The sequence below is a fragment of the Quercus suber genome, unplaced genomic scaffold (assembly GCF_002906115.3).
Source record: "Quercus suber isolate HL8 unplaced genomic scaffold, Cork oak 2.0 scaffold_173, whole genome shotgun sequence".
Taxonomy (NCBI): Eukaryota; Viridiplantae; Streptophyta; class Magnoliopsida; order Fagales; family Fagaceae; genus Quercus; species Quercus suber.
In genome coordinates, this window is record NW_027069633.1 from 36638 (window position 1) to 48727 (window position 12090).

General features: G+C 34.4%; 1 protein-coding gene across 4 annotated transcripts; it reads left to right on the top strand.

Moving 5' to 3' along the window:
- Positions 1–2213: 2213 nt before the first annotated feature.
- LOC111993783 (digalactosyldiacylglycerol synthase 2, chloroplastic) lies at positions 2214–10928 on the top strand. 4 transcript variants are annotated; one of them, XM_065778082.1, is made up of 6 exons: positions 2214–2440; positions 3447–3500; positions 3589–3855; positions 4335–4598; positions 8500–8849; positions 10191–10928. In XM_065778082.1, exons 3-6 carry the CDS (start codon positions 3625–3627, stop codon positions 10699–10701), a joined length of 1356 nt encoding a protein of 451 aa, XP_065634154.1. In that variant the 5' UTR covers positions 2214–2440; positions 3447–3500; positions 3589–3624; the 3' UTR covers positions 10702–10928. The 4 variants fall into 4 exon arrangements, with proteins under 4 accessions (XP_065634154.1, XP_065634153.1, XP_023881382.1 ...); XM_065778081.1 differs by having other exon boundaries at positions 3452–3500; XM_024025614.2 differs by having other exon boundaries at positions 3447–3855.
- The last annotated feature ends 1162 nt before the right edge of the window (positions 10929–12090 follow it).

Consider the following 12090-nt stretch of genomic DNA (forward strand, 5'->3'; position numbering starts at 1 on the left):
CAAGACCCATTTATTCATGTTATGGGCCTGTGTCCTACCTTTTCTGCCGCTTGGGCCTAACAGTCTTATTCCATACCTGCCACTCTTATTGCCTGCTTCGCTGGGTTGGGCTGACTTTACAGAAATGACCCTCAACAAATACAAATTCAACAAAGCCCACAAAACAAAGAGACACAGATTGAGATTGTGTGAGAGAGCCGATAAAGGGGAGGAAACGTTTAAGAGAGTGAAGAGCATGAGACTCTATTTTGAGTCCACCAATAAAGGTGTGCTTAGAACTTAGAAGTGTGCAAGTGAGATGTTTTTGCCTAAGTTAATGAACTTGATTATTGATGTCTTTTTGGCTTTCGTGTTAGGTTTTAATGCATCATTATCCCCATTTAAATTTAGACAAATAGAGCAAAATTGGACTCTAATTTCATATTTGAATTAAACAATTGGAAGGATAATTATATTGTGGTCCTCATATAAATCTAGACACATGACACAAAATTGGAACTCTAATTTGGAATTTTAATTTGAGTTTCTTTCTGCTTTACCTATTATTATATATATAGATATATAAATTAGGTTACATAATGCTTGGATAACATTCTTGTATTCACGACTAGAATGTTACACATCATACCACATAATTTCTCCATGCGACTAGGGAATTATATATATATATATATATATATATAAAATTTTATTTTGTTTTTCAACTTTTATATTAATTTTTTATTTAGTTTTCAATATTATATTATAATGTTAAACAGTAAATATAATATTGTGCAATACATTTTTTTCGTGTTATTTTTTTTTGTGAGATATTATTGTATTTTTTAAAGGGAACTATTTTTAGAAACATTTTATTGGAAGAATAATAAAATAATAAATGTTGTTAACAATTTTTTATATTTCTCATGAAAGTGGTGTTAAAATTTTTCTATTTATTAACAACTGCTTTAAGGGCATCCATTAACATGACTTAAAAAAAAAAAAAAAAAAAAACTCTTGGATAAATAAACACTATCATCCACAATCGACGTGAATCTTGCATAATAATGCATTTTTAGATAACTAGGTAACTAGGTAAGCGTGCACACAATTCCACTCAATTCTCCCAAATTGTTCGACTCACCTTGACATTGCATGGATACGATATTGATTTTCAAACAAATTGAGCAGGTTTAACTATTAAAGCGGTGGGTTGAGTTCTTTTAAAACCGCCAAAGACCTAATCCAACCTGTTATATATATATATATATATAGAGTGACATAAAATGATGTACTCATAATTTAAAAAAAATATATGATAGAAAGTAACTTAAAACACGCATCCTTTAATCTATGAAAGAGTGGGTCACTTCCTATAATTTTATTTCAACGAATTATACGATATAGAGTAAATACAACTTCTTAAATTTACTTGTAAATTGTAAAATAAATTTAAATGTTTAGTATAAAACACATAACTAAAACTAACCCACTCAATCCGTCAAGTTGAAACTACCAAAATTTTCAATTATTTAAACATTTTTGGGTTTGGTAGAGGCGAAGGTTTGTTTTCATATATGTCGAAAAAAAAAAGTTATACTGAGTAGACTTGACTTGTCAAAAATTCAATAAAAAGTCCATTGTTTTGCAATCCATTTTAGTTCAATCCCCTTTGAATCCAGATTTGGTTTGATCCACTCCGAGTGGATCAAATATGAATACGCTCAATATAACTCGTTTGTCAAGTTAATATTGTGTGAATAAAGTATAAAATAAAATTGAAAAAAAGAAAAGAAAAACCCCACCAAATTTATGGTCATCCTAGTAAAGTATTAAACAAAAAAAATCAAGCTTAATTCTGACGAATTTTCCTTCATTTATTTTATCATTATTATATTTAGAAAACCTTCATATTCTAGTAAGCAAGTCATACTTTTTCTTTAGGGTTGGAACAATTCCTTCCAACAGCGCATATTGACCATATTGTTTGGCTTTTCGACCAAGAAAAAGGATAAAATAGAGAGAGAGAATAAAAAAGTCTGGCAATTGTTTGGGGATCCTTCATCTTTCACAACACAAAAACAACCCGTTATCCAATAATCATACCACGGCCCACCTCCAACTGTTTCGTCGCCAATTAACGGAATACACGTAATACTATGACGACGCCGTCTTAGACATTTCCTCAAACACTGTCTTCAACGGCACGGTTCAGTTACACACAAAAGTACCTTAAAGCCCACGACCCCAAAGGATTTTCCTCTCTCTCTCTCTCTCTCTCTCTCTCTGAGTTTTTCTCTCACGTTTCCTCTTTCCGTAACACTCCTTAATTTTTCTCTCGTACACTCCTTCTTCTCTCTCTCTATAACATATTTTTCCACAAAATTTCTCTTAAGTCTCTTCTCTTTGCTCCACATTTCTCTCTCGCTTAAGTTTGCTTTTTCCAACAATTAATTTTAAGGTACAATAATTTTTTTTTCTCTTTTTTTAATTCCAGTTTTTGCCTAATAACGCGAATCTCTAGTTCATCTGTTATAGCCATTAATTTAAGGTACAAATTTTGTTTTAGTTTGTTTGATCCTAAATTGCTTTACTTTGTGTTTCTTGTACGGCCAACAATATTTGAGCTTGTCTTTTCTTTGTTTTTTTTTTTTTTTTTTTTTTCCTGTTATAAGTTCTGTTACATGATTTTGCTATTATGTTATTTTATTATTTTTGAATATTTGGTAATTTTTGGGTGCTAGAGTTTGAGATACGATGAAATTTGAGAAGAATTTGGCTATGAGCTATGGCTCAAATGAAACTATAAGAATACACTGAGAGAGTGAGATTTTGGGTTCAAAATATGCTGAGTGCACGTGTAACTTACCAGTCAAAAGAGGGAAAGTTTAAGTTTTTAGAGAATCAGAATAGTGGGTCAATCTATTAGGGAATATACTTAGTTTAAGCTAAATTGTTTACTTTTAGATTGAAAATTATTGTTCACTGTAAATTGAGATATTGTATTGCAAGTTGAGGGTGAAGCTTTATAGAAGAATATATAGTAATTGTAGTTAAAGAGAGCAAAACCAGGGCCTTTTTCTGGTTCTCTGGAGTTCCAAGTTGGTTGGAATCTGATTCTTTGGATATTGATTTTAATATTGTAAAGATGTAATTGAAGATTTATATTTATATAAATCTTTCCCCTTAACCCGGGAAAACGCTAAGTGTGTACCTAGAAGGCTAGAACTCCCCCCTTCTTAAGAATTCCTAATCTTAAAATATTATTTCTCAATACTTATTTGATTGGAATACGTATGTGTGTATGTTTTTACTTAGCACAAGTTATGTTCAATTCTATTCTCACAAAAAGAAGAAGAAGAAGAAGTTATGTTCAATTCTTTATCATGACTGTTTCTTTCATAATATGTTTTTGAATTTGTATGGCCATTAGATAGTTCGAATGATTGTTTGCTTTTATCTCTTAGTGCAGTTGAGGTCTTCAATTTTTGATCCTTGAAAGTTGTGCTTCCTTAATTTGTGTAAGTAGTTTGGTTCAAGTTGTAAGAGAGCGTATGGAGTTGATAAGTATTTGCAATTGAACCTGATAACTGAATGGATAAAAAGCAGCATATTGCCATTTTTACTACCGCCAGCCTTCCATGGATGACTGGAACTGCTGTCAACCCTCTGTTTCGTGCGGCATATCTTTCAAAAGACGGGGAGAGAAATGTCACCTTGGTGATTCCGTGGTTATCTTTGAAAGAGCAGGTACTAGTATATCCCAGCAACATCACATTCAGATCACCTTCAGAGCAGGAAAAATATGTTCGTCAGTGGCTTGAGGAGAGAGTTGGATTTGCATCTTGTTTCAGCATACGGTTTTATCCTGGAAGGGTAATCATCTCTGTAATTTTATACAATCCTTAATGCACTCACCTGCACCTAGATTAATCATTTTTTGAAGTAGGTTTGAAATGTTCCATAAGAGAGTTGAATGTCTAGTTGTTTGCCTGAGTAAGGATACTTTTGTCTTTTATGTGTAACCTAGCAATCGAAAGATTTTCCTTATCCCTTTGAGACTTCATGAACTTTGAAGTGCTTATGCCATTATATCCCCCTTAACCCACTTGTCTAATTCAAGCATAATACTAAGCTCAACTGTAACTATAACCTTTACTATTACCCAAATGATCGTGGACATGGTCCCATGGAGGTCAAATCATCTGCCGTTCATTGGCTCTGTCCCAAATTCTCTGGTCTTGGGTTAGGACCAACATTAGGCACAATATAAAAAACCTGGTCTTTTGGCCATTTTCATTCTTTTTTTCAGTTGTGGAGAATGATACTAATCAATTACATCACTTGTGGTGCAGTTTTCTAGAGATAAAGGGAGCATTCTTGCTGTTGGAGATATTTCAGAAATCATCCCCGATGAAGAGGCAGATATTGCTGTTCTTGAGGAGCCCGAGCATCTTACATGGTTTCATCATGGGAAGAGATGGAAGGTCAAATTCCGCCTGGTTGTAGGAATTATTCATACCAATTATTTGGAATATGTGAAGAGAGAGAAGAGTGGGATGCAAGCATTTCTTCTTAAATACGCAAATAGCTGGGTTGTTAATATCTATTGCCACATGGTATGTTTCTTGATAACTGTTAGTTTTCATGATATATATATTTATATATATATATATTGAGTTTCTTTTGAGTCTGGATTTTTTTTTTTGGGGTGTTGAATACCATTATGTTAGTTATGTCTTAGTGATAGACAATCCTTTTGAAGGTGTTTTTGTCTAAATGACTTTAAAGATTTTAAAGCAGGGTGATGGCTGTGACTAACTTTGGGGTTACTGATATTCCCTCTAAGCTACTTTAGGCAATGAATTGAGGCTCTCTTAATTATTTAAGTAAAGTATAACATTTGTTTATTGCTGTTTAGTTAGTTTTCCATATATTGAGGTTTTTTTTTTTTTTTTTTAAGTCAGGAATATTTTATTTTGGGGTGTTGAGTACCATCATGTTAGTTATGTCTTAGTGATAGACATCCCTTTTGAAGGTTTTTTTATTTTTTTGATAAGTAAGAAAGATATATATTCAAAAAACTGCTTTATGCAGAAAAAAGCATAAAGCAAACCAAAGAGTACAGAAAAAGAGAGAAGTGAAAATAAAAAAGAAAACTAATTACAAAGGAGATAACTAAGGAATACAGGGATAGAATCACTAGATGTGAGTCCCCAAGCCTTTTGAAGGTGTTTTTGTCTAAATGACTTTAAAGATTTTAAAGCAGGGTGATGGCTGTGACTAACTTTGGGGTGACTGATGTTCCCTCTGAGCTAGTTTAGGCAATGAATCAAGCCTCTCTTAATTATTTAAGTAAATTCTAACTTTTGGTTATTGCTATGTTTAGTTAGTTTTCCATAACTTCACATGCAGTGATATTTCTTTAGTATATGGAAACACAGAATTTTGTTTTATTAGTGGCTTAAGTAAGTGTCAAATTAGTAGGTGAAGGTGTTGGATGGATATTCAAATTGAAGTTTTATATCAATAACAAAAAGTCCCTATCTTGGTGCTTGGTTTTTGTATATGCCCCCTCAAGTTGAATCATTTATCTTTCAAGAGTGTGGCTGCGGTATACACCTTTGTAAAATTCTGATTTAGATCCCAAATGACTAAGCATCAGATTAATTGATCAATAGATCAAGTTATTTATTGATCCAAATAGATAGTAGTTCCACAATTATAAATCACCAAATCTCAAAAACAATAATAATTAAAGCAAGAAAATCAACACAAAGATTTTGGTGATGATGTGGAAAATCAATGAAGAGTTCACTATAGAATAAGCATTTACGTTTGTTAGAACATAAATAACCTTTGAATCCTATACTCTCTATGGAACCTCAGTGAATGACCCATCTGCCTTGCCACCATTGTGGCCCCATGCCTATGGAATCCTTTTATAGAACTTCCTCCACGAACAAACTTGTTTGCAATGACTCAGAACTCTGGTGCGCCAAAGAACTCTCTAAATGTTTCTACCAATGAACTTACTGGAATGGGTTTAGGTTTTCTATGGTTTGAAGGAAAAACACCCACAGATGTTTAAATCTCACATTTAAGGCTCAAGCGAGGAGTTCTTAAAGGGAGACTCTGAAAATGTCTCACAAGGAGAAGCACTCTACGAGGAGGATTTAGAACTCTTTTAGGTTCAAAGAGCTTTGACTCTTAGATCCTCCATCTCTCTGTAGTAAGGGTTGGTTTGTATAGAGGGAAATAGGTTAAACAGCTGGCATTGCTAAGTTGGTTTGGTGTTCATGCAATCTAGATCAAGCAAAGGTCTCATGAACTTCCAATTCAAGTTTTGATTGAGCGATGGTCTTGTGAACTTTCTATCTGAAGTTCCCTCTAGCGAGGCTTCAGAAGCTTGATTCTGGAACTTCCGATTCTTGATTTGACTAAATACAAACCAAAATTAAAATGCAATCCTTACAACACTTTGTTTTAATACAGGAATTTAGCTAACAATTTAAAACCTAATAACTTTGTTTTGCGGTCCAAGTTTGTCTCATTCTTACATAATGAAGGGTTTGTTATTGATAATATTGGATTTTTCTACCTTCAATAGAGCCTTCTCTACCAGACTTTGATTCAGTTTAGATATTTATTTATTTTTAATAAGTTCATTTCATGAGCGAAAAGAACTGATAAGTAAGAATGAATTTTATTAAAAAGCTATAGATATGAGCAAGACCAAAGTACAAGGGAAGTATGCAAGGAATACACCAATAAAAAAAGAGAGTTATTTATTTATTTTTACTAATAAAAAGGGGTAAATTGCATTAATCTTCTTTGTGGTTTAAGTAAACGATATTAATGATTAACCCTTGAACTTTTGCAAAAAATACACTCTCCCCCCCCTCCTCTCCCGGGGTGGTTAGTGTGTGATAAACATAACGGATAAATCCTTACCCTCTAACATTAGTGACTCTAATAGAATATTTTTGTTTTTATAAGAAAATTCCTACATTTATTAACTCTTGTCTTAACTATGGTTAAGTCTTTTTGGATATGAACTTATTGAATCCAATCATGGCCATCCATTTTTTATCAACACCATCCAATTTTACACCTCAATTCCTCCTCCATTTCCCTAAATGTCTCTCTTGCGGCCTTGCTAAAATGCACCTTGTTCCTCTGTGGGTCTCTCTCTCTCTCTTTCTATTTGTGCTATGATCTTAACGATAAACATTCAGTTAATTATTGATGGGATTTTAGCTTCATGACTTGTGGTGGAGGCTTTGGTGTTTGTGGAAGATCTTGTCTCAGTACTAGACATGGTTGTTTTCTCAGTATTTCAATGAAAATTCAACAAAATTAGTCCTTAAAATTTCCCAATAGAAGGGTCGGCTTAGATGGGAAAGAAGGGAAAAAGAGAGAAGGGGAGAAAGAGAGAGAACAACGATGAGAGGATAGAGAGAAAAAAAAAAAAAAAAAGGAAATGAAAAAATGATATGGAAAGGACAATATGAGGATTTTGCTAGCCCCCCATTGGCAATATTGGGGGGGCTTTGGTTTTTTTGTTTTTTTTGGGGGGGTAACTTAGGGGCAAAATGGTGCTTTCATCATTAAGTCAAGGGTAAGATAGGAACATTTCATTTACCCAAGGGCCGGGTAGTCCATTGAAAATTCAAATGTGCTATTAAAGGCATTAAGTCAAAAACTTTTTTTTTTTTGGGGGTTGACTGTCATACTCATTTCTATAGAAGTTTCGGGTGAGTGTAGTTTCCATAAATCTCAAGGGAAGTTGGTTTTAATTTCCCAAAAAGGAAAAAGAAAAAGAAACTTATATGCATGATACTTATTAATGAATATGAATACAGAAATACATGACCCCATAGGCATATTTGAAATCCATATCCTTGGTTGATCACAAATATCTTAAACCACCCTAATGAGAGCTGGGTGGGGTTAATTACCCAAATAACCAATCCTATTGGCACCGATTATAGTTTTGCATTGCACGAGAAGTTATGCATTTTTGGTGTGTTGATATGGTACACTTGAAAAATTATCTATTCTAGGGGCATCATTTTTGATTGTGCTAGAATGTTAGGGGAAGATTAGGCATTCAGAATCTGTTTTTTGTATAGCTGAAGGCCATTTGTTTTATTTATTTCAGGTTGAATATAGTTGCTTTTGTAAAGTTTTGAGTTCATATTTTGGGGGATTATGGCTTGTGAGACATTTAGGAACTTTATTTTGTGTGCTGCAGAGTGTATCTAGGTGTAGCATGACACTGTGATTGGGCTCCAAGTGTCAATGTGACATAAGATTTACAGATAGTATTGAATCTATTGATAATAATGGATAAGAGACTTTTAGGATTACTATTTTCTTTGCTTTTTACTACATGCTAAATGTATTATTAGTAAGTGGACAATTTTGAGGAAAGTTGACTTTGCTTATTCTCAAATCTGTTATCATTATCTTGGAAAATATCTTTCTCACCAGGTTTTTCTTGTACTGGGATTGCAGGTAATCAGATTATCTGCTGCCACGCAGGAGTATCCCAAATCAATAATTTGCAATGTTCACGGAGTCAATCCCAAGTTCCTTGAGATAGGCAAGAAAAAGATAGCACAACAACAAAATGGGAAGCAAGCCTTCACCAAAGGTGCCTACTACATTGGGAAGATGGTATGGAGCAAAGGCTACAAGGAGCTACTAAAACTTCTTCGTGATCACCAGAAGGAACTAGCTGGGCTTGAGGTTGATTTATATGGAAGTGGTGAGGACTCAGATCAAGTCCAGGAAGCTGCTAAGAAGTTGGAACTAGCTGTCAGAGTTCACCCTGGGCGTGATCATTCTGATCCTCTATTCCATGAGTAAGCCTTCTTCCTATATGTCCAACTGTCTTATGTTACAAATGTTATGGTTGGTTTTATCTATAATTAAAAAGAGATATTATAAGGTTAGTCAACCAATAATGCTTAGCACCACAGTAGTTTGGGTGTTACTGGTGGCCTTAATGAACACTTCTGATTGACTTCACAATTTGGGGAACAAATAATGAAGCTGAAAGAAAATACCTGTGGCACCTTGCGGTCTTTCATGACTATCACATTTTTTGTGGTGGATGCTGTGTGTTCTAGCATACCAATGATTCAACTTAAATGGTCCTGAGAAGAAATGCTCTTGCCAATAAGTCAATGACTCAAGTCACTCAAACCGCACCCCCTTCCCCAGGTGGCCCCTCCAAAAAGAGAGAAGGGGCAATAATTGCACAAATTTCATTCTGTTGTTTGCAACTTCGGAGAAGATTGAATTCTGTCCAAATACTTTAATGATTTGTGATGACCAACTTGTTATATATCTCCTCTAGAAGCACTCTCATGTTCCCCTATAACCACGTCTTAATCTGCGCTTCTTATGCCAAATATGTGCTATTCATCCCTCTTATGTCATAGATAATGATCCTCCAATTTTTTTTTTTTTTTGGGGGGGGGGGTGTGTGGGGTATATATATATATGGGTTGGTTTACACCTGGTATAACTCTAAGGTATGTTAAGTCACTCAATGTTTTTTTATTGAATGCAAATTTTATCTAATCCACCATTGGAGTAAATTTTCTTCTTATACTTTACATGCTTGCAAAATTTCAAGATGATTTGAGATCAAGAACCATGCCATCAATCAAATGTTTAATTTTCAAGTTTTTGTATTTAAAATTGTGCACAAAAGATGGGTTTTTTGATTGAGCGAATAGTAAACGACATTCGATTAGAACGAAACTTGGTATGTGCGCTAAGAAATAGTAAACATGTAATCCAACAGTGAGATTTTTGAATATTAGTCCAATAAAAAGTTATTAGGTGGTGTAACATTACATAGAGGTATACCAGATATAATTTGAACTCATCTCTCTCTCTCTCTCTCTCTCTCTCTCTATATATATATATATATATATTTATTTAAGTATATTTTCTTGAAAGGATGAAACTGGTTTTGTGGTTATAAGCAAATAACAAATGGAACTCTAGTTGCATACAGCTCTTCAAAAGCACTCAAGTCTAATGAGATTTCTTCCTCTTTTTTTTTTTTTTTTCTTCTTTATCTTTCAGCAGTAAAGTCTTTCTGATTCCAACCACCACATATGAGGTTTGCTTCTAGATTGTCAACATGGTTGGTGGTGTTATTAAATTCCTTTTTCTTGTTTCTCTTTCAGTTATAAAGTCTTTCTGAATCCAAGCACCACAGATGTAGTCTGTACCACTACAGCTGAAGCACTGGCAATGGGAAAAATTGTTGTATGTGCCAATCATCCCTCAAATGAATTCTTCAAGCAGTTCCCAAATTGCTGGACCTATGATAGCAGCAATGGCTTTGTTGAAGCCACACGAAGGGCATTAGCTGAAGAGCCTGCACAGCTGACAGATGCTCATCGGCATGAATTATCATGGGAGTCGGCTACAGAACGGTTTCTGAAGGTTACCAAGCTGGACCAGGTACCTACAGGGAAACTGTCAAGAAGTCCTTCAAAGAACTTTATGTCCACATCTTTCAATATGAAGAGGAACATGGAGGATGCATCAGCATATATGCATCATGTGATTTCTGGGTTTGAAGCATCTCGAAGAATGTTTGGTGCATTTCCAGGGAGCTTGCAACCAAATGAAGAACAATGCAAAGAGCTAGGGTTGACTGTTTGTGCAGGAAAGCGAGGCTCAAGAAAATGATATGGTTAGGCTTTTTCTATGAAAAATGCTAGGGATTGTTTATCATCATTCTCAATCTGTGCATAAATTGGATACGGGTTTGAAGCATCTTGTTCTTCTATGTTTTCTTTGTGCCTAAATTGAGGATCACATACGAAGCATCTTCCCATTGTGTTGGGCATGAATCGAATAAGGTTGCTGCTAAAGTTCGTCTTTCTGTGCTGAACAAAGGAAAGGAGAGAGGAGGAGGGAGAGAGAAAGGGGGGGGGGGGGGGGGGGGGGGGGGGAGGGTGTTACTTTTTTATTATTATAAATTTCTGTATAATATGCATCGTCATCTAGGACTACTTTGTTATTTGTGATAAGTTATCTTTTTCTCAAATGTTTGTTCTGACTGTAACATAAAACTAGAAAGACAAAAGACATTGCTAATGGTATAAACTAATAATGATCTAAGAATGGAAGAAACTAATACATGTGGTCTACCTTAACTATTCTGTTGAGGATCCATAATTGACCCAAAATTCGGGATTAAGCATTTGTTGTCATTTCTGAGAAACCACTATTGGCAAGTTTGAACTCTTTTTAACCCATTCAAGTATGATCGTGATTGGTTATATTCCAATTAGGTCAAATCATTATAAGAAAATGATTGATTTTATTTTGATTGAACATTGAAGAAAATGTTTCAGAATGTTATAAAAGGAGAGCGTGGTTATGATGGTTGATATACGCCACATCTAATCAAGTGGAGCATTGGATGGAGGAGGTGAACATGGGGTTTGAACTATAGACATTAGACATCATAAATGATGCCATTATCAATGATCTATCACTTGAAGTTGAAGACGTCTCATTATATTTTGACATTAACATATATATATATATATATATTTTTATACAAGATAGAATTTTTAATCTAGCCTAATCTAAGTGTATATGTGTATGAAACTCCTTCTTGGAGACTTGAACCTTGGTCCTTGCCCCCCCTCCTCCTCCCCCCTACACCCCCACAAGTATTTATACTTGTAGAGTGACCATCGTACCAAGGGATAGTGGTGGTGACATTGACGTATTAGAATTAGATGCTATGTATATAGAAAATACATGAAGCTGATGTAGGATTAAATGCTATGGATATAGAAAGTACACGTGAACTAATGCATGAGCGGGCTTTTCTATAGATACAAATCGAAGGCTCATAAAAACCATGAAAGTATGGTTGTATCTAGAAAAAAAAAATAAGGCTTTAAAAATTTCTACATAAGCAAATAAACAAATCAGTAAAAATCTAACCAAAACACATGGTAAACAAATTGACTACCCCACTCAGACACTTACCCAACTATTGACTTTCAAACTACTAATATTGGATAGTTGCTAAACGCATCTTGTTATTTGATGAGTTTT

Bases quoted from the DNA above. Each gene is read 5' to 3' on its own strand.
- LOC111993783 (XM_024025614.2), top strand. From the start codon at position 3,574: ATGGATAAAAAGCAGCATATTGCCATTTTTACTACCGCCAGCCTTCCA. The intron at 3,856-4,334 runs GTAATCATCTCT...CTTGTGGTGCAG, and splicing joins TACGGTTTTATCCTGGAAGG to TTTTCTAGAGATAAAGGGAG. The intron at 8,850-10,190 runs GTAAGCCTTCTT...TTTCTCTTTCAG, and splicing joins TCTGATCCTCTATTCCATGA to TTATAAAGTCTTTCTGAATC.